This window comes from Cervus canadensis, chromosome 2 (genome assembly GCF_019320065.1).
Source record: "Cervus canadensis isolate Bull #8, Minnesota chromosome 2, ASM1932006v1, whole genome shotgun sequence".
Lineage (NCBI taxonomy): Eukaryota > Metazoa > Chordata > Mammalia > Artiodactyla > Cervidae > Cervus > Cervus canadensis.
In genome coordinates this window covers 43896674-43919816 of record NC_057387.1, presented here as the reverse complement: position 1 = coordinate 43919816, position 23143 = coordinate 43896674, and the positions used below count along the sequence as shown (strand labels likewise).

At 36.4% G+C, this 23143-nt stretch overlaps 1 protein-coding gene and 1 non-coding gene across 3 annotated transcripts in view; both read right to left on the bottom strand.

The window, feature by feature from the left end:
- DPYD (dihydropyrimidine dehydrogenase) overlaps positions 1-23143 on the bottom strand; it is an 882445-nt gene that overhangs the window by 465898 nt on the left and 393404 nt on the right. For both annotated transcript variants that reach the window (XM_043460573.1, XM_043460572.1), the window contains exon 12: positions 7162-7346. In XM_043460573.1, the coding sequence (XP_043316508.1) occupies positions 7162-7346 (185 nt within the window). The remainder of the gene's footprint in view (positions 1-7161; positions 7347-23143) is intronic.
- On the bottom strand, positions 14561-14632 carry TRNAY-GUA. Its single transcript has one exon. It is a non-coding gene; the product is annotated as a tRNA-Tyr (tRNA).

Sequence of the window (23143 nt, the reverse complement as noted above, 5' to 3'; positions counted from 1 at the left end):
CCAAAGTCTAGCCAACATTGACTTGACTACATTAGCATTTACTAGCTGCAGTAAATTTAGCTTTCTATTATGTCATACATATTTTTCTCTAATTATTTTGCATGGATAAAATAACTGAATTCAAATAACATCATAAGCTCCTTTAGAGAAGAAAGGCTGATGGGTTAATGTGGTTAATTTTCTTTTTCTCTAGCACAGAACTTTTTATCTATCCATCTGTGAACATACATGCACACATGCATACAGACACAAACATACACATATACACATTAGTTAAATAAATAAAGCCATTAGAAAGATATACATAGAAGTATAAATTTTAAATTTCATAGACTTTGTTTACCTGCAGTCATTCTTTCAGTTACATACTCTTTCTTTGACTACACTGTCAAAATTATCTTAGTCAGTATTCTTACTTAAGTGTAAGAAGAAATCTTAAATATGCCTGGACTCCACTAACATAGTATTTCAAACAAGTAAGGTGAAGTCATATTGGATCACATTAGTCAACGAAGAGTAAGTTTAATATTCTAAAATAATGACTTACAAGGGGGGGGGGGGATGTTGACAAAATGAAAAATATTCCTCTCCTTGTTAATTCTATATCTGACACTAGCACTTTTTTATTTAAACAATTTCTACCACATTTCTGCCCCACTGCATACATCAAATTAAATTCCCAAGCTGGGCATTCTCATCATTTTCTAACCCCAGTATTATAACAGATCCTTTCTCCTATTTTTCTTATATATTCTCCATGTTCAGGGTCTCCACTAGCCCAGACAGCCTTTTGGTGAAATAAAATAAAGCTGCTGCACAGGGGCAAGGCTTATGGAGCAGGCAGAAAACACCTTTGTGAGAATTCGAGGAAGACACTCTTGCTCTTGAATAGAAGCAGCACAATAAAAGGTACCATTGTTCAGTGAGTGCAGCTCGGTCTGGATTTCAGCCAACTGGTACCCTTGTTTGGGTACCCCTTGCACAGTGAGGAAGCTATGCAATCTTATCCAGCAGTGTTCTTTAAGTTCCAGCAATTCAAATCACTCAATATTCTTCCAGTTTTTCTTATCTTCCCTGTTTACTTATATCTTGATTTTTATGAAGTCTGCTGACTCCATATCCTGATACCTACAGCCAGACAGAATCAATCATCATCTCTTCCATACATCCTTGCGCCTTTACACTTAATATTATTGCATTTGCTATTTTGTATTATATGTATGTTTACATAACTATTCTTAAAGCACCATTAAAAAATATTCTATATTGGATGAATGAATGAATCCATGCAAGAATGACTACATTGAGAGACAGATGGATGCAAATGGATAAATAAGTCAATTACTAGATAAAAATCTCTTATCATTATCTGAAATAGTCTCTTTCAATCTTCATCTATTAAAATACTATACTTTCACATTCTATTCAAATCTCCAATTTTATAACTTTTCTTGATACCATTTTAATTGTTCACAGGGAACAATCTCTAATAACTTACAAATAAGTATGTATTATTTTACTAAGAGTTTTCCATAAATTCTCTCCTGTATTCTTCCCTGAAATCCAGTAGGGTAGCACTTTACCATTTCTCCTTTATTAATTACTATTAATAATTTATTGATATTGATATTAATAATTATCAATATTAATTCATTAATAATTCATTTGTTTTCTCCTAAGAACCCCACGTCTTGGAACAATGACATGATTTTACCAAAGTCATACAGTTTGAAACTGCTAGAATGGGATTTGAAATCTGGTCTGTTCAATCCAGAACCCAAAAATCTAACGACTCTTTATACTTCCCCTCATTTATTCACTTTGATACCTTCCCAAAGTCAAGTGTTAGACCAAGGGCTGATACTCAATAGGTGGTAATTGATTAAATTAACTAATAAAATATAAGTAAAGATCATTTCAGATAACTATGAGAATACTAAAATCTCAACATGGGTGTCTTTAATAACCATATTTATCTAAAAAAGTATATTACAAAGAAATTCTATCCAATTGCAATGACTGCATGCATAAAATAAGACTATAATATACATACAAATTTTTTTTTAAAAATCCATTATCCAGTGTTACAGTTTTCCCTAAACAAAGCATAATATAAGAAAAGGTGTTATAAGCTTTCATTCATAAATATACTTCAGGCATTATAGAAAGCTTTCTAAATGAATACTACAATTCTTACATTCATAAGAAAACACTATTTACAGTGCTAATTAATTATATAACAAATTTTTAGTTCTCTTAACTCTTGTTTAAGTTCCTTTAAAATCAATTATCACTACATATTTTTTCTATTTAATGAATGAATATATTTTTTATTTTGAGGATATATTAGTAAACAGCACATCACTGGCTAGCGCAGCATCAGACCAGTAAGAAGACTCTAATCAGGGAAATACAAGATGCTAAAGAACACACCAGGAGGAATCTGTTCCTGGAAGAAGAGGAGGAAGCAAAATCTGAAGGGCAAGAGGGATGCAGACTCGTGAAACGTCTGGAGTTGGGAAAGGACTGGATGTAGGAGAAATCTTGATGTTTCATGAAGAAACAACCAATTCATGAAATTCAAATTGGTTTCATGAGCTAAGGAGTATAAAGAGGAATATGGGCTTCCCAGGTGGCTTAGCGGTAAAGAACCCACTGGCCAATTCAAGAGACTCAGAAGACATGAGTTTGACCCCTGGATTGGGAAGATCCCCTGGAGGAGGGGATGGCAACAAACTCCAGTATTCTTGCCTGGAGAATCCCATGGACAGAGGAACCTGGGGGGCTACAGTCCATGGGGTCCACAAAGAATCTGACACTACTGAGTGATTGAACACACAAAGAGGAGTATACTCCACTTGAGTATAAAAAGGAGCCTCTGAAGAGTTTTAACTGAAGAACCTGTATTCTAGAAAGGAAACTCTGGCTTCAGTATAGGGGGCCTTGAATTTGACAGGAGGAAATTGGAGACAATTTTAAGAGGTGACAGAGGCCAGAACTAAGATACCGACAGTATAGAAAGAAAAATTCTACTTCGTCTGTATATTCCTTTTTAGTCTCATAATTGCTTAGTACTTTGTATCCCGCACCCTCGCAGAAAGGTGGAAGTGTTAACCTGACAGAGATTTTACCTACCTTGCATTTAACTCTGAATTAAAGTGCCATTCAATACTTTGTTTGACTGATCTGAATCCTGCAGCCAAATCCAAAACGCTTACTGGTCACTAATTTTTAACTTTTATATATTAAAAACTATCAATCATAGAAATTATATATATATGTATATATATTTAAATCACACGCACTTTTTTTCATCGTACTTAAGAGTCTATATCTTTCATGAGTAAGTGGAAACTAAGTAAAATGACTGTTCATTTCTATCAGTTCACATTTATCAGATTTAGGAAAGTAGAAAGATAACAATGAATTAAAAAATACTCTTAAGAATCCCTCTGAATGATAATTGTGAAGCACCACAAAACCACCAGCTCCATAAAGTATAGTAAATATTTTCTATGTCTTTATCTTAAAAGCTATAAATGGATTTAAATATATAGAAAACAATAACACAAACCATTCTCCACTTGCCTGTGTTCAATTTTACCTTTTCAAATCTCTTTAGCATTGCTGCCTTCCCATCATTTTCACTTCTGCAAACTGAATTCACATCTTCACTAGGTTTTTTACTGGCCTAGCACAAAAGCTTTTTCTCCTGAGTCCACTTTCATTTATTCAAGGAGCTAACAGACTGGTCAGTGACACGTCTGGTCAACCAAAAATTGTATTTCACACAAAAAATAAGGAAATTAAAATAAGTGCATGAAAGTCTTTATAGGGATCGAATTGACCAGGTATATATAAGAGAGGGAAGAAAAGAAAATTTAAATAAATAGCTCATAAATAATTGTGCTGTTTTATGAGAAAAATATATGTATAAGCACACTAGTGTAACTCTTTCAACTGTGTTTTCTTAAGAAATAAATCTATTCTGAGATTATGCTGGTTCCTACTTTTCTCATGAAGCAGCCTGTTATAAATGAAAGTAAATATTATAATTTCATGTGTTTAAATGTCTATTTTAATGCTGTTACTCAGCAAAATAAGAAGTCATTGACTGTATATTGGTTTCCAAATTGACTTTGAAAGTTTTATTAGCTTCAGGAATCCAGAGTTTCTTTGCTTTCTGCCAAAAAGCAAAAGAAAATGGCAGAAAGCACAGAGGAACTAAAGAGCCTCTAGATGAAAGTGAAAGAGGAGAGTGAAAAAGCTGGTTTAAAACTCAACATTCAAAAAACTAAGATCATGGCATCCAGTCCCATCACTTCATCTGCCATTTCATGGCAAATGTTTTCCCCATGTTTTATGGGGAAACAGTGACAGACTTTATTTTCTTGGGCTCCAAAATCACTATAGATGGTGACTGCAGCCATGAAATTAAAAGATGCATGCTCCTTGGAAGAAAAGCTATGGCAAACCTAGATAGCATATTAAAAAGCAGAGACACTATTTTACTGACAAAGGTCTGTATAGTCAAAGCTATGTTTTTTCCAGTAATCATATATTGATGTGAGAGTTGAACCATTAAGAAAGCTGAGCATCTAAGAATTGATGCTTTTGAACTGTGGTGTTGGAGAAGACTCTTGAGTGTCCCATGGGCAGCTAGGAGATCCAACCAGTCAAGCCTAAAGGAAATCAGTCCTGATTATGGACTGATGTTGAAGCTGGAACTCCAATACTTTGTCCACCTGATGAGAAGAACTGATTCACTGGAAAAGACCCTGATGCTGGGAAAGATTGAAGGCAGGAGAGAAGGGGATGACAGAGGATGAGATGGTTGGATGGCATCACTGACTCAATGGACGTTGAGCACGTTCTGGGACTTGGTGATGGACAGGGAAAGTAGGCATGCTGTAGTCCATTGGGTTGCAAAGAGATATTACTGAGTGACTGAACTGAACTGAATCCAGAGTCTGAGGACCACTGATGTAGAGGATTTGACTCTAGGAATCAGAAATTTTAAATAAGGAAAGTAAAACAAGTTTAGGAGATTGTGTTTGGTTTAAAAGCAGCGAGTTTGAAGTGTAGGTAAATATATATACACAAGTGGAGTAGTGAATTTGAAATGTGTTTTAGACAAGTGAAGATATTCAGCAGCCAGTGAGACCAGGGACAGAATTTCCTACTGTAGATACACAGTAGGAAGTTAAGCACGTGGGTGCCCTGGGAGAATACTATGAATATAAGAAGAGAAGAATGAGGAAATACAAAAAGGGTGATAAGTTTTGGGGACAGAAAAAGCAAAAAAAGAGCCAAAGCAGGAGTCCATCCTCAGTGGTTGTCATGAACTGTTCCTTCTATGTGTTTCCAAGGTCATGGAGACACTCCAAAATACAGATGCTGCAGAGCCTGCAGTTGAAACCACCACTGATGCATCACCTTTGTGTTCCCATATTTCCGTATGTTAAAACTCCATTCCTTTTCCCCTTTCTTCCTAGCCTAAACTCATGATTTATGACAGATTTGGAAGAATTCTTAATTTAGATTTATCATCTCCCCAAAACACTGCACAGCTTCCCCAGTGGCTCAGTGGTAGAGAATCTGCCAGCAATGCAGGAGACATAAGAGACGCAGGTTCTATCCCTGGGTTGGGAAGATCGCCTGGAGGAGGGCATGACAATTCACTCCAGCATTCTTGCCTAGAGAATCTCATGGACAGAGGAGCTTCGCAGGCTACAGTCCATAAGATCTCAAAGAGTCAGACACGACTGAAGTGACTTAGCATGCATGTATGCAAAAACACTGCTTCCTAAATCACTCTTTTGTTTGAGTGCACAGCCAGTAGGGTTTACAACAATAACTAGACCTTTATATTTCTGGGACAACACACTGTAGGCCACATCCTGGGATCTCAAGCTCCATTACTCAGAGATGCCAAAGTGAGGTGAGAGTGAAAATGAAAGTGAGTCACTCAGTCGTATCCAACTCTTTGCGACCCCATGGACTATACAGTCCATGGAGTTCTCCAGGCCAGAATACTGGAGTGGGTAGCCATTCCCTTCTCCAGGGGATCTTCCCAACCCAGGAATCGAACCTAGGTCTCCTGCATGGCAGGCAGATTCTTTTACCAGCTGGGCCACAAGGGAGATGAGAGTAAGTAGGTTAACTGAACATAAAAATATGGTGTAATCAGTACCAAGTCCAAGCCCTACCTAGAAAGTAAGTAGTCATGGATGAATTACAGAAAGAGTAGGAGAACAATCAGAACAGACTAAATAGTCAGGACAAAGAGGAAGAAAAATATTCAAGGAAACATTAAAGACAAAGTAAATCCTGTTAGCATGTAAGAAACCAAAGACACCAAGAGGAGGCAGGCAGGAATTATATTTTGAATTTAGAGTCATTCCTGAATAGGAAAGAAAAATAAGAATTTTACTTACAAAAACAAACTTTTCCAGAAACATTTTCTGTAAATTAGGTCACTGTGTCTGCACTTAGTTAAAACATAGAGCAAGAGAAGAGAGCATTTCATCAAAAAGTAAGACAACTGAAACCTAATAGCTATGGCTTTTTATCCCCTAGACCACAAAGTTACTGTAGCAGAGTAGTTTATTTTACATTTTATCATTTTTACATTCTGCTTATGTATCACAAAACTTAATAGTGAAAGACACTAGAATGCATATTGATAAAATACTTGTTTTCTTTTCAATTAGGTGCATATAATTCAGGAAGTGAATAGGAGTTCACCTGTTCAAATGGACAGACAACATAATTTTCTGGATTGATAAATCTTTAGGAATATAGATTCTATATCATACTGTATATCATCCAGATTTGATAAATATATTATCTATGTCTTAAAACATTGATAAATCTTTTAAACACAGAGGATAAATAACTTCATAGTATTTCATTGGTAGAAATGCACAATGAATTTTCAATCACCTAAACAGGCCTGCTATCCAGTCCACATTTAAAAACTTTTATCCAAGAAAATATATATGTGACATATTTCATATATATATATACACACACACACACATATATATATATATAGTTACTATACACCTTACAGAAATTTTCATATGAATAAGTAGCAAAGATAAATGAAGTACTAATCCACTGGAAAAAAATTAACTGAATTTGATGGTAAACGCCTACCTGTATATATCTGTGAATGTACCAAGAGGCTTGCTTTCCATCATTCACGGATTCCACTGTAGTGTTGGCTATACCAACAACATCACCACCTGCAAACACCCATGGTTCACTGGTTTGCATAGTTTCTGGATCTACTTCTGGGAGATCCCATCTGTTAAATTTTATAGGGCTCAAGGCTTCTTTTACTGCAAAAAGTGAAAGAAAGCAAGCAATGACTAATTTGTAACCACATAACAATAATTTGAAAATTAAGAAAAATTATGATTTAATTATTATTCTAGGGATTCAAAAAACTGTTTTTAATGAACCATAAAAATGGAAGGCTAATGAAATATCTAAGTTAACAATATATTCAAAGTATACTGACTTAATCAATTCAAAATAAAACTCACATGTACAGCTACAAGCAATATTTCAGATCTGGTATTTTTGTCTAAGAAGTATGGGAGACTAAAGTCCTTTAAATATTCTAAATGTTATAAAAAGTATTTTCTAAAACTTTGTCCATAACCATTATTTTCACAAATTTATTACTCATATGACCCCAAATGTATTCCTGTGTAATACAGGTGTAAGTTATATTATGAATTTGAGTCAATTGCCAATATCTTCCTTTCACAGAAAGTTTTATAAACAAGAAAAAAGCTTGTACATTTTCATCAAGCTATTTACACTTAATGTTAAGTGATTTAAAGAATCCAGAATACTGTTAAAATTAGCCAGAAAAAAATCAACAAATGCAAACATTAACATTAGTTCTTTGGGGAAATTTCTCTGTAAAAGAGATTTAAATTTTCTGCTAAATATGCTGTGTCCCAATGAATTTAAACATGTCAGAAAAAGGGAGAAACTGAATCCCTTTAAGAAAAATTTTCTAAAGAAGTTGACTAGACACATGATCTGGATATTTGGAAGAGATGAAAGAAAATGTTAGATAAGAAGTTCATCTAGAGAAGAAATGAAGAAAGGTAGATAGTACCATATATGATGAAGCAAATTGAGCCAATGTTTAAGATAAAATGTTCTTTTCAGATATTCATGCGATGCATTTTAAGCAGAGTTTCTCATGTATCTGTGTGTGTGCTAAGTCACCTTAGTCATGTCCAACTCTTTGCCACCCTATGGAGTATAGCCCACCAGGCTCTTCTGTCCATGGGATTCTTCAAGCAAGAATACTGGAGTGGGTTTCCATGCCCTTCTCTAGGTGATCTGCCTAACCCAGGGATTGAACTCACATCTCTTATGTTTCTTGCATTGACAGGTGGGTTCCTTACCACTAGTGCCACTTGGGAAGCCCTACAGCTTCTCATGATATACTAAAGGGAACTATTCTTTACTGTAATTGAAAAGAAAATATAACTATGTAAACTAAGGGAGAAGATATTAGAAGTTCTTGGAGCACAAAAGTTAGTTGTTGAATAGACTGACAATTTAAGTTGAAAATTAAATAGCCAAATGTGGAAGAAAAAAAAAAACATGCTATTCTAACTTTTTTTTTCTGAACAATAATAGAAAAATATAAAAATAAACTCTGGTACATGTTTGTAGCTTTCTGCTTGAAACAGATTAGAATTCTAGAAAACCATTAAGGGACTATTGTTGATTGTGTTTTCTCCACAAGACTGTAGGTTCCATGAGAACAAGAATATGTCCATGCTGTGGTGCTTACCACTGTGTCACCAAGCTTAGTATATCCTAAAAACATGGAAGACACTCAACTGAATGGATGGATGGATGGATAAATTAGTAGATGGGTCAATGCCATCATGCTCAGGTTTTTATTTTTAAATCTTCTATTGTTTGTATCTCTGATGCAATTTCACCTTTCATTGAGAGCAAAATTTAATGTTCATATAATTATTTTCAATGCAGAATGACATTATGAGAAGATTTTTCTAATGTTTTTAAAGGTCACATGGAAAGAAACCTTAATATTTGTTCCCTATTGTATAACAGATCATCACTACCATCTGTTGACAGTTACTCGGGTTGCAAAACTTTGATAGTGGGCATGACTCATCTGTTCAACTTATTATAATAATAGTAACTGTTAACACACCATCATTGAATGGTATAGCCGCAAGGGAAGCCCAAGAATACTGGAGTGGGTAGCCGATCTCTTCTCTAGTGGATCCTTCCAACCTAGGAATCGAACCAGGGTCTCCTGCATTGCAGGCAGATTCTTTACCAACTGAACTATCAGGGAAGCCCTATAGACAAGCATAAACATATGCAAGAGATAAAAAATAATTCTCCTGTATAAGAAATAACCTTATTTGTCCAAAGACTTTGATACCACCTTGTCCTTTATAGAGATCTGAAATAAAGATGATTTTTAAATGAGAAGGAATTCAAAACTATTTCACTAGGAGATCAAAGCCTTTTTATACATTTTTCTCATTTTTTATAGGAATACTCTTGAAGGTTAGCACAGATTTCACTTTAAGCTTGAGCAAGGCAGGGATTATGCCTTAGTTATCTTTGATTTCCCATAGCAGGTATTAGTCAAAGACATATATACTGTGAAGTTATTGAAGATTAAGCTCCAGGGTCCCTCACTTGCATGGGCCTCTTTCAAGACCTAAATTTTAATTTGCAATTTTTTTTCTTTTTTTACAGAAAAGCCCTCAAATTATATAGGCTTCAGGTCTCAAAAAATTTGAATCTACTCAAGCTCAGTGAATCGTAAATAGTAGGTGCTGAATAAATGTTTGAATTAAAGTGAAATTCATGAGTAATGTGTTTTATAATTTTTTATGATTTAATGCACATGGTATGATTCACTTTAATATCAGAGTGCCATCACTAATTCAATCAATAAATAGTCAGGAGATATTACTAGAACTTTAATAAGTAATTATTGCATTTCTTAAAATATTTAGCACCAACACTATAAACCAACCTAGGAATATGCATTTGTGAATTCAAAAGCACTAATTCTATTCACAGGTCTTTCCATTAGATACACATTGCATTATTTTATGTCTCTAGACATTCATATATACTTATGTTTACTTTTTAAATTATGTTCTCTTTCCTCAATATTTGACTCAATTATAACTTGAAGTCTTAGATCTGACTATAAACTGTTTTAATTATATTTGATCATTTGTAACATCCAACTAACCTTATAAATAATCAAATAACTTCCTGATACTCTATTCCAAAAGAGAATTTGTCTCATATTAAAAATTATCTCCGCTCTCTTTTATAAAATCATCTATTTAATTCCCTCCTACTCTTTTTTAGAGGCCTTCTAGTTTAAAATGTTCATAGCTTCATTTAACAAATAAATAGAAAGCAATGAGAGATCAAGCAATTGGTTATGCTGTTATGAAATAGTATAGCAAAGCTTACATCAATCAAAATAAAGATCATTTCTTTACATTTTAATATCTAATAGTTCAATGCGTCCTTTATTATTTGGACAAACTTTATCATTGAAAAAGTAGAACATGGACAGCTTGTAAGAATATAAGTGACCCTTTAGTGAGTCAGAAATGTTTTCTGTCGGTGGCACTGAGCAGTTAACACAAGAATGACTGTTCATTACACCTAGAACAGCAGATGATGAGGATCATTTCCGTGTAAGCACAGTAGACTCAATATTGAAGCATGAGAGGTAGAGAGAGAGAAAGACAGAGACAGAGAGAAAGAGGGGGGATCATTAATTTTCTGAAATTTTGTTGATTCTGACTGTGGATCCAAGTAACACTTTTCACAATTTCAATGACTCTTGAAAGACAGCAGTTATTTCCATCATTTAATCATACTTTTAAAGCTCCAAAGTATTTAAGTAAGAATGCAAATTAAAGATTCAGTGAAAAAAAATACATGTGCTTTTATTCATAATTTGTCAGAAAGGAGTTCATTTATTTAGCTGCTTCTTACGAAGGAGACTTTCATCCTCGTCATTGTAACCATCCTTCTATGAACTCCTCACAGCTCTCTTACATCTCTGCTGATACGTCTAACTTGGGATACAATAAAAATAAGTCTCAGAAGGATATCTTCTGTTCTGCCTTTATCTGGCTTGGAAAGAGTGAAAGCATAAGTGGATGAAAAATGTATATTTACATTTGCAAACCAAATAACTGCTTGTCATTTCCTGTGAAGTGTTAAATGAATATTAATAGAAGGATTGTATTATTTTCTTTCTTGTTTATAAAATAATGGGGGTGGGGAGAGTGGGATTTTCTGTTATGATCATACACAGTTTCCCCACAGATTTTCATGAGATTGCATCTTGCTGGAGACTGCAGCATATGCCCTGGTAGCTCCGTAGATGAACAGAAAAAGAACTTGAAAAAGAATCCCAAAATGTGCTTATTCACAGCCTATATTATTCTGCAAATGGGAGAGAAATGTGTTAAATGATATGGTGCCTGGAATTTTATGCAGTCTTTAAAAGGAACAAAAACATCCTTTATTCATACCAAACATTCAAGATTTATGTTAATTTTCAGCTTTAATTACTACTATGTTCCAATGAGCTGATTTAAAAAACAAAGACACTCGGAGGTAGCTTTAAAACAAGAAATGGTTTTGAAATAGGAACTTTTAGTCAACTTAATGTTATGCATGAAATGATTTTTTTATATAGACTTAATTGTATTGTGACACACAAGTTCTTCAATAAGCCACAGCTTAAAATTGCAGAAACCCTCCCTGAGGGACACATCGCTAGCAGATGCAGATTGCCAAGGTCAATTAAACTGATGTAGCTGTGCTGTCATATATGTAGAAGAGAAACCCACGAGCATATGACAAGTATATTTCTCAGTATGTATAAAAAGATGTCAAGGATGTTATATTTTAGTACATAAATATAAATTAATTCTCCATAAACAATAAAACAATACAACAGAAATTATAATGAAGGATTATTAGTATTCTTCAGAGAATTTGACTATAAAACAATGGGGGGAAATAAAAAAAATTCCAACATTTATAAGAAAATGATATCTTGAAAACAGATGAATTCATCTATGTGCTTGTTGCTCAATTTTACATAACCTATTAGCCAATAGGACCAAAGCACAATGAAACAAAAAGACAAGCTGAGGCAATAATCTCAGTAAATTAGAGCTGAAAACAAAATATCAGCAAGAACAAATAAATTCTAATTACACGGCCAGGATATCAGAGCTGTTTAAATAGAATAACCTGGGGTGAGGAGGGGACAGAACCACAGAATGCCTAAGAATATCAAGTCCTGAAGGCATGAGCTCTGTCCTCACATCTCCCTCTTCCTCTAAGTATTCGAATCAATATGCAGTCCATTTCCAAATACAACGGAGAGAACAATGAAGATTCATCAACTTCTTTCTGTAAACCCTTCAAAAGTCAACCTTGATACTGTACTTTCCTGCCCCTCCTGGACCTCAAGTAACTCTGGTTCTTTCTATAATATCATCTTTCTCTTATTCTCCTCTTTCACCTCCTGCGTTGAATCAAAGTGAAAGCTGCTCAGCAGTGTCCGACTCTTTGCGACCCCATGAACCACACAGTCCACGAATTTCTCCAGGCCAGGATACTGGCATGAGTAGCTTTTCCCTTCTCCAGGGGATCTTTCCAACCCAGGGATCGAACCCAGGTTTCCGCATTGCAAGCGGATTCTTTACCAGCTGAGCCACAAGGGAAGCCCAAGAATACTGGAATGGGTAGCCTATCCCTTCTCCAGTGGATCTTTCCGACCTAGGAATAGAACCAGGGTCTCCTGCATTGCAGGTGGATTCTTTACCAACTGAGCTATCAGGGAAGCTGTAGGTTGAATAACTGGTTTTAACCTCGTTCTCTTCTCACTGTAATTCTCACATCTTCTTCTATCTAATTTCTTAATTTACACTGACTTCCTACCTTTTTCACCACCCAATTATTCCTTTCAGTTTATCCCTCTTATGAAAATATGGTGTCTATTGTCACCAAGTTCCACCACCTCAGTCCTCCTTGCTTTTGCCTTTCTATAGCACCCATTAGTTGAATCAAGTTAATTTTGATCTCCTCTGATTTGCAGAATGCCACTCTATCTGGGCTCTCATTCTTTTAAAACTGTCCATGGGCTCCATCTAGCTCTGCCTCATCTCATCCTCCTCCTCTTTCCAGCTCTCAAACATCGTCTGCTGCATCGTCAGTGGGTCAGAAATTATAGTCATCTTGTGCCTTTAAACTTCATCTCTCTGGAAGTGACCTCAAATGCTACCTTCCACTTTTTTATTCTGACACTCCCATCTGCCTGTTAGAGATTCCAACATGGATGTTCTACTGTCCCTCCTAAATCATCACATCTAAAACCCAGTTCAACAGCTTCCTCTGGACCTTTCACATGTTACAAGTAATTATTAGTAAGCTTGGTTTTTCATGTCTCCTACTCATTGTGACGACCAAAGCTTCACTGAAACTCTCTTCCCTATGAAGATTGAGAGGGCCACATCCAGCGACTCTTCCAATGATCGCCCCGGTTCAGGACCAGGACTAGGGTGAGGTGGGGCGAGGCACCCAAATAGTAAGATTTAAGAAGGGCCTTAGGCACAAGATCATGGAAAGGCAGTTCAGTGCCTCAACTTTCTCAACCTAAGCATGGCACTGCCTTCCTAGACTTCTCAGGAGCTCTCAACAGATAACCACTTCCTCCTCATAAAAGTCCCTTATCTAGGCTTCAATGACACCACACTTTCTGCTTTTCCCTGTGCCTCCAAGATCACACTTTAACCCTTACCGTTGCTGTTTTCTATTCTCCTTTCCTAAAAAACAAAAACCTGGAAATGGATCTTAATTTTGGTGTATTTTTTCAACCTTTTCTGTACAATCATCTCATCATGTGGCCAATTACCATATTCTAACAACTCAACCGAAGGAAACTCTCTCTTAGTTCCTATATCTCATTCACATCATCTTCACCTAATGAAGAACGTTAAGAAAAGCAATTAGCATTTATTGATCCCTTGTGTACGGTAGACATGATTCTGGATATTTCCATACAGTAATCTCATTTAGACCACAACACAATTCTTTAAGTTAGGTATTATTGATAGCATCCTAAATACAGCTACGAGATGGCAAAGTCAGTAGATCAGTTTAGTCGCTCAATCGTGTCCGACTCTTTGTGACCCCATGGACTGCAGCATGCCAGGCTTCCCTGTCCAACACAAGCTCCTATGAAACCAGTTATTTCTCACTTCCAAGCTCTCCTTGCCACTGACCCTTAGTGTGAGGGCAAGAAAAAGCCAGGGATAGGCCAAAAACAGTCTCTCTACTGGGAACAATAGTAAAGTCAAGTCGCTCAGTTGTGTCCGACTCTTTGCGACCCCACGGACTGTAGCCTACCAGGCTCCTCTGTCCATGGGATTTTCCAGGCAAGAGTACTGGAGTGGGCTTCCATTTCCTCCTCCAGGGGATCTTCCCAACCCAGGGATCGAACCTGGGTCTCCAGCATTACAGACAGACGCTTTACCGTCTGAGCCACCAGGGAAGCCCACGCTGGGAACAACGGGAATAACAAAAATGAAGCAGATTGGAGTTGAGGAGACAGTGGTTATTTTTCTTGTAGGTCTCATTTCCACAATTTGAGAGTCAGTTCATTGTAGAGAAGAAGCCCAAATATTTCCCTTTAAAAATAAAGCTTCTAAAGAAAGTCTCTGGGCTTCTCAAGTGGCCCAGTGGTAAAGAATCTGCCTGCTAAGCAGGAGATATGTGTTCGATCTCTGGGTCGGAAGATCCTCTGCAGAAGGAAATGGCAACCCACTACAGTATTCTTGCCTGGAAAATCCCACGTACAGAGGAGCCTGGCAGGTTACAGTTTGGGGGGGTCTCAAAGAGTTGGACATGACTTAGCAAATAAACAGCAACAAAGAAAGTCTCTATGTGACATTACGCTGACGAGTAGAATAGGCACTTGGCTAATACCTTTTGATTGATTTAACTATTTGAATTATCCGCTGCTGTTAAAAAAAAAAAAGTTCATTTCGATATGCTTGTAGAACTCAGACAATGTAAAAGTACAGATTTAATTTTCTTTCCCTCCTTGCCCAGGACAAGCTTAGGCTCCCCAAGTTAAATACAAAAGATAGATGTCAATAATAGCCTGTAGCAACTCCTTTTGTTTTACTTGTATTCTCCAGGGAGTCTCCTTCTCATTTCCTAAACTGACCAACTAATCAATTCAGAATTAAAATTGCCTAAGCACTTCACCTTGATTTGCTTATTTCTCTGCAATAATTCCGTCTATTTAAAACACTAAACTCCTTGAAGATTTGATTTCATTTTCTCTGGAAGAGATCTCTCAAGGAGCTCAGTGTCCTTGAAGAAAATATATGGGGATTGTTTTCAAATTCTCTGTTGGATTCCCAAACGCTGCCCTTTGATTTGCTTATTTATATTCAATGATACCATCTACTTAAGACTACAAACTCCTTGAAGGAATAGACCATCCTTTAATCTGATTTGGACTATAATCATCATAATTCTATGCACATTTGGGTGCTTAATACCTCTTGATAATTAGGAGACAGTGAAAAAAAGTGGAAAGGCTACTGAAATATTTTATATAACTTCTCAGTGAAAGAACTTTTTAAAATGTTGAATGATACCATCAAGTGTTAAAAATAATTACAGAAAGGGGTTAAAAAATGTTTAATATAAAATCCTCATTTGCTGCATTTAAAGCATAAATAAAAACAAACAGAAAGCCAGAAGTAAATTATACTACTTGTGAAAACAATATTATTAAAATATAAGTGAATACTGAAAAATATTTTAATTAACAAAATAAATCAAATGGAAAAGATTCCCTAAATAGAGCTTTAAAAGTAAGTCTATGTGTGTTTGACTGCCATGACTAATTATGTATCCATGTAATGTGTGTTCAATTTGGGCTTATTTAAATAGCAGAAATGCTCATTAGCTGCAGTATATCTGTGAAGCTTCAGTAAACAGTTTAATGGTTTTTATGTTTAACCAATTTCATAAGTTCCTGTAATTTTAGCTTTAGCAGCTCATTAATGTTATTTTTTGATATCCATCTTATGACTTTTTTTCCTTGTCAATCGGCTGCAGGCAGATTTCAGTGCAAATTTAAAACATACAATAGAATTTATTTTAAACAATTTTAGCACGTAGGTAAATGCAAAAGTCAAAAATATAGGTTTTATACAGAGTACTGATTATATTACTATGTAGTCAATAAATATCTTTGGTAAAGACAAAGGCTATATATTAAATAGAATTTATGATGATAATAATGACAAACAATTATTGAGTGCCCCCATGAACATGTAGCTGGTTCTGGACAAGTCAACTCATGTTATCTCTTTGTATTTTCACAGAAGAGGTATTACTTTAATTTTATAGTTGAGGAAACCGAGACTTAGCTAAGTTACACAGATTACTATCTCACAATTTGAACCTAACTACAAGCCACTATCGCTGTTCTAAGTGGGAATACCTGGAGTTCTTTATGGGCATTTGGAGATAAACACCTAAACCTTAGGAGAGGGCCGTACAACTTAAGATTAGATATAGTCATAGGATGGAAGAAGTTCTTAGAGAAAGAGCACAAGTCTGGGTAAAAATAGAATGAATCATTTATTTTTAAAGTGGCAGCAATCACTAACTGGGCTAAAGCCAGAAGAGGAATCATCAGAGTTTCATGAAGATCAAGGTATTTCTTTGCCACACGAGATAAGAAGTGGTAATTTTAAGAAATGTCAAATACAAGAGAAATGTAAGGTAGATAACTCGATTTGGGGATCTGGAGGTCAATGAGCAGTAAAAAGGGACATTTATAGATAAATGATGAAGGCAAAAGGCAGAATAAAAGGGGTTAAGGAGAAAAGATCTGGCAAAGACAGCAAGGCAGTGCATACAGGATATTCTTTTGGGAGTTTAATAATGATTGCATAGGGAAAAAAATTAAGGCAGTAGCTTGCATTCATTCATTCATTCTATTAGCAAATATTTATTTACTGTCTACTGTGTAGTAAATCCAACTGTAGGCCCTGTAGTAAAGCACAGATAAGGGACCTGTCCTTGTATGACGCACATTTCAGTTGGCAGAAGATAAAATCAAAGTAAATAAGTAAGTGAACCAAATGATAGTGAAAATGGCTATAAAGAGAATGACGTGAACGAGAGTGTTATGTGGTGAGGGGGCTGAGAAGTATAAGAGGTGCTGCAGATCACAGTGGGGATGGAGGGGCACAGACTATTCTTTGATGAGATGACATCTGAGCTAATACATAAAGGATGAGACAGGGATAGCATGTGAGGTCCTTGAGGCAGATCATTCCAGGCAGAGGGAACCATGACAGAGGAGTTAGAATGAGCTGAAGTTCATGCATTTGGAGAGCTGAAGGGAGACTTCATGTGGGTAGAAGGAAGCAAGCAAGAAGAAAGGAGGCCGAGAGGCAGATCAAGGAGGGCTTCAGAAGCTGGGAAGGATTTTATTCTAAATAAAGTAGAACAAAATAGAATTGATTTGTTTTATGTATTTCATTCTAAATAAAGTAGGAAACCACTGGAGGGTTTGGAACAAGGGGATGAAATGATGTAATTTCTGTTTATAAAGCTGATTCTGATAGGATTATAAGGAAGAAAGAGTAAATGCAGGTTGACCAATGAGAAGGTTACTAGTTTCTATGCAAGTGACAGTGTCCAGCATCTAACCACTGCCTCAACAGAAGAAGGACTGCTTGTCTTCATGTGACACTTTACATAAACATTACTTTCAAACGTTCTTGTCTTTACTTTGAATTTTCTGTAGGGGCAGTTAGAATAAAGCAATCATTTCATTCTATTCACCCCAATGTTTATCCATCTCTTCATTCATCCATTTATCCATTCATTCAATGACCCCTTGAGACTGCTGGGTGCTTTGGATTAAAATATGAATAAATTATCCTGCAGTCCTACTGTCAACATAATTAGAATATATAAAGCGTATATAGATTAAAACAGGAGAAGACCAGGAGCAGATTAATTATATGTTTTACTCTGTGGTGAGGGGAACATATTTCATCGACACGGCCCTTTAGATTTCAGGTACCCACTAACTTTAGAATAAAATTCAAGTACTTTAGTCTTACACTAAAACATTTTGTGAATTAGCAATAATATACTTCTCCACCTTTACTATTTCTTGTTGGGTGCCTTATGATCTCATCAAAGGAATTACCCCTTCTATTACGCACCCTGTTCACTCTGACAAAATGTGCTTTCCCCTGGCGCTAGTCTCTTGATCCCAACCCAGTTCCCATCTCTATTACAAATACCCCTGCCTCTGTAAAACTTTCTTTGATGATTACAGCTGGAAGTCTTCTCTCCATCCTGTGTGTTATGCTAACAGTGTATCTATTTCTCCTTGAGTCTACCTAATGGTATTTTTATGTTCTTTTAGACTGCAAGCTCCTGTAGACAGGGTCAATGTATTCATTTTTTGTAAATTCGGGAGAACTTAACACAGAATCTAATAAACCTAGAATGAAAGTATAGGAAATAGAGTCCCAGAAGTATGTAGGAGGGCAGATTAGAAGGGTGTCAGCATTAAATAGAAGCATTTGGTTTCAATCCCACCATCAGGGGAGAATAACTTTAGATTCTAAAGCATGAGAGTAATGCAATGATACTGATGATCTAGTAGCTCATTTGGTAACAGTGTTCAAATACAGGGAAAACACTGGACCAAATTAAACCAAGTGACTAGTCACTATGCTTTACAGAGGTCGTGGAAAATCACTGGATGTTCGCTGAATATAATATGCTTGGTACTCTTTCATGCACTTGTATGGAAAAAGTGGTTGTGTAATTGAAAGTCCCTTGAAAACATTTTAAAGAGCTTCATAATTGCAAAATATTATAAGAATGGTTAGAATGGAAACTTGGATGCAATCTCAGAAATGACAGAATGATCTCTGTTCATTTCCAAGGCAAACCATTCAATACTACGGTAATCTAAGCATATGCCCCAACCAGTGATGCTGAAGAAGCTGAAGTTGAACATTTCTATGAAGACCTACAAGACCTTCTAGAGCTAGCACCCAAAAAAGATGTCCTTTTCATTATAGGGGACTGGAATGCAAAAGTAGGAAGTCAAGAAACACCTGGAATAACAGGCAAATTTGGCCTTGGAGTACAAAATGAAGCAGGGCAAAGGCTAATAGAGTTTTGCCAAGAGAACACACTGGTCATAGCAAACAACCTCTTCCAACAACACAAGAGAAGACTCTACACATGGACATCACCAAATGGTCAACACCGAAATCAGATTGATTATATTCTTTGCAGCCAAAGATGGAGAAGCTCTATACAGTCAGCAAAAACAAGACTGTGAGCTGACTGTGGCTCAGATCATGAACTCCTTATTGCCAAATTCAGACTTAAATTGAAGAAAGTAGGGAAAACCATTAGACCACTCAGGTATGACCTAAATCAAATCCCTTATGACTATACAGTGGAAGTGAGATAGATTTAAGGGACTAGATCTGATAGACAGAGTGTCTGATGAACTCTGGATGGATGTTCTTGACATTGTACAGGAGACAGGGATCAAGACCATCCCCATGGAAAAGAAATGCAAAAAGGCAAAATAGTTGTCTGAGGAAGCCTTACAAATAGCTGTGAAAAGAAGAGAAACCAAAAGCAAAGGAGAAAAGGAAAGAGATTCCCATTTGAATGCAGAGTACCAAAGAATAGCAAGGAGAGATAAGAAAGCCTTCCTCAGCAATCAATGCAAAGAAATAGAGGAAAACAAAAGAATGGCAAAGACTAGAGATCTCTTCAAGAAAATTAGAGATACCAAGGGAACATTTTATGCAAAGATGGGTTCAATAAAAGACAGAAATGGTATGGACCTAACAGAAGGAGAAGATATTAAGAAGAGATGGCAAGAATACACAGAAGAAATGTACAAAAAAGATCTTCATGACCCAGATAATCACGATGGTGTGATCACTCACCTAGAGCCAGACATCCTGGAATGTGAAGTCAAGCGGGCCTTAGGAAGCATCACCACAAACAAAGCTAGTGGAGGTGATGGAATTCCAGTTGAGCTATTTCAAATCCTAAAAGGTGATGCTGTGAAAGTGCTGCACTCAATATGCCAGCAAATTTGGAGAACTCAGCAGTGGCAACAGGACCGGAAAAGGTCAGTTTTCATTCCAATCCCAAAGAAAGACAATCCCAAAGAATGCTCAAACTACAGCACAATTGCACTCATCTCACACGCTAGTAAAGTAATGCTCAAAATTCTCCAAGTCAGGCTTCAGCAATATGTGAACCATGAACTTCCAGATGTTCAAGCTGGTTTTAGAAAAGGCAGAGGAAACAGAGATCAAATTGCCAACATCCGCTGGATCATCAAAAAAGCAAGACAGCTCCAGAAAAACATCTATTTCTGCTTTATTGACTATGCCAAAGCCTTTGACTGTGTGGATCACAATAAACTGTGGAAAATTCTGAAAGAGATGGGAATACCAGACCACCTGACCTGCCTCTTGAGAAACCTGTATGCAGGTCAGGAAGCAACAGTTAGAACTGGACATGGAACAACAGACTGGTTCCAAATAGGAAAAGGAGTACGTCAAGGCTATATATTGTCACCCTGCTTATTTAAATTATATGCAGAGTACATCATGAGAAATGCTGGGCTGGATGAAGCACAAGCTGGAATCAAGATTGCTGGGAGAAATACCAATAACCTCAGATATGCAGATGACACCACCCTTATGGCAGAAAGTGAAGAGGAACTAAAAAGCCTCTTGATGAAAATGAAAGAGGAGAGTGAAAAAGTTGGCTTAAAGCTCAACATTCAGAAAACTAAGATCATGGCATCTGGTCCCATCACCTCATGGGAAATAGATGAGGAAACAGTGGAAACAGTGTTAGACTTTATTTTTTTTGGCTCCAAAATCACTGCAGATGGTGACTGCAGCCATGAAATTAAAAGACGCTTACTCCTTGGAAGGAAAGTTATGACCAACCTAGATAGCATATTAAAAAGCAGAGACATTACTTTGACAACAAAGGTCTGTCTAGTCAAGGTTATGGTTTTTCCAGTGGTCATGTATGGATGTGAGAGTTGGACTGTCAAGAAAGCTGAGCACCGAAAAATTGATGCTTCTGAACTGTGGTGTTGGAGAAGACTCTTGAGAGTCCCTTGGACTGCAAGGAGATCCAACCAGTCCATCCTAAAGGAGATCAGTCCTGGGTGTTCATTGGAAGGACTGATGCTGAAACCGAAACTCCAGTACTTTGGCCACCTCATGTGAAGAGTTGACTCATTGGAAAAGACCATGATGCTGGGAGGGATTGCAGGCAGGAGGAGAAGGGGACAACAGAGGATGAGATGGCTGGATGGCATCACCGACCAATGGACATGTATTTGAGTAAACTCCAGGAACTTGTGATTGACAGGGAGGCCTGGCATGCTCGATTCATGGGGTTGCAAAGAGTCAGACACGACTGAGTGACTGAACTGAACTGAATAAATCATATGGGCATATTACATTTGCATTAGGTAGCTTCCCTATTTGGGGGCTGTATATTAAATATGCTTCCCCTGAAGCTCTTTGGTAAAGAATCTGCCTGCATTTCAGGAGACACAGGAGACACGAGTTCAATCCCTGGGTCAGGAAGATCACCTGGAACCCACTCCAGTATTCCTGCCCACTCCAACTCCTGTATTCTTCCCTGGAGAAACCCATGGACAGAGGAGCCAGGCTGGCTGCAGTCCACTGGGCTGCAAAGAGTCGGACATGATTGAAGCAACTTAGCACATATTAAATATGATTCAATGTAATTTTCTAACTCATAAAATTACAACTTACAAGCATGTAGGTCATTATCTAATGTATCTGTCTAAAAGAGGTATATCGTTATTTTTACTTTGTGCTTTCAGCCAATAATACAAATGCAAAGTAATTAACACTAATCTGTAATATTAAATATATATTACTAAGAGCATTAGTATAAAATCTACATCATTACTAAATTTGTAATTTGACTAAATTTTGTATCTTGATTTTACATTATAACAGCTTACTATAATTTAATACTTCAGAAGAATATCAGGCTTCAGAATAAACTTTTAGTGTACCATAAGCTAACTAGTATTTAAAAGACAAATATAATAGGCTATGTCAATAAAGCTCTTGACATGTATTACAGTCACTATATGCTGAATACCATTTTCCTACATTTGAAGATTTCTGTTCTCTGAAACAATTATGTTATTTTTCCATTTTCTACCTCCTTTTCCCAGCAAAACTTGTTACATGCCACTGCTCGACTTCTTGTATGTAATCTTTGATTTGATGGAAAAGCACTGATTTATCCACTGTCTCCCTGTAAGAATGCATATGATATCAACCACTAGTGAAACCTGGAAAATAAAGATAAGGGAAGGCTTTGAACAGAGCTATTCACTGGGGAAACAAACCTATTCCTATGCAGTTGTTAGAGAGAAGTAAAATAATTACAGAAATATCATGTTATGCTTCAAATGGATGTCTAAGGCAGTTGTAAGTGATGTGATGTTGATTCCAAATCACTTTCAACACTGTTATCAGTTTGACCTCCTTCCTCATCACCTCCACCCTTTTAAAATAATTCCAAAGAAAAACTGTGCAAAGATTCCATTATTTTGGATGGTAATTCTGCAGAAATGCCAGTACTCGCTTTAAATTCTACCACTTTATCCTCACTCTGCACAGTATAGTCTATAATAAAAAGACAATAATTTTTTCAGTCAGAAAAAAAAATCTGATTATTACGGCAATTTTTAAGAAAACATGTACAGTTTTACTATTGGTTTTCTGAGAATGCTACCTATCTAAAATAGGGTTAAAAGCAAGACAACGGACAGGAAGACTAAAAAAGGATTCATTCTCATCACTTGGCCAACAATACAAAGGATATGTCAATGTTTTATTTCTCAGGCATTATATAATGGAAAGGTAGCATCAGGAACTACATGCATTAGTAAAACTGG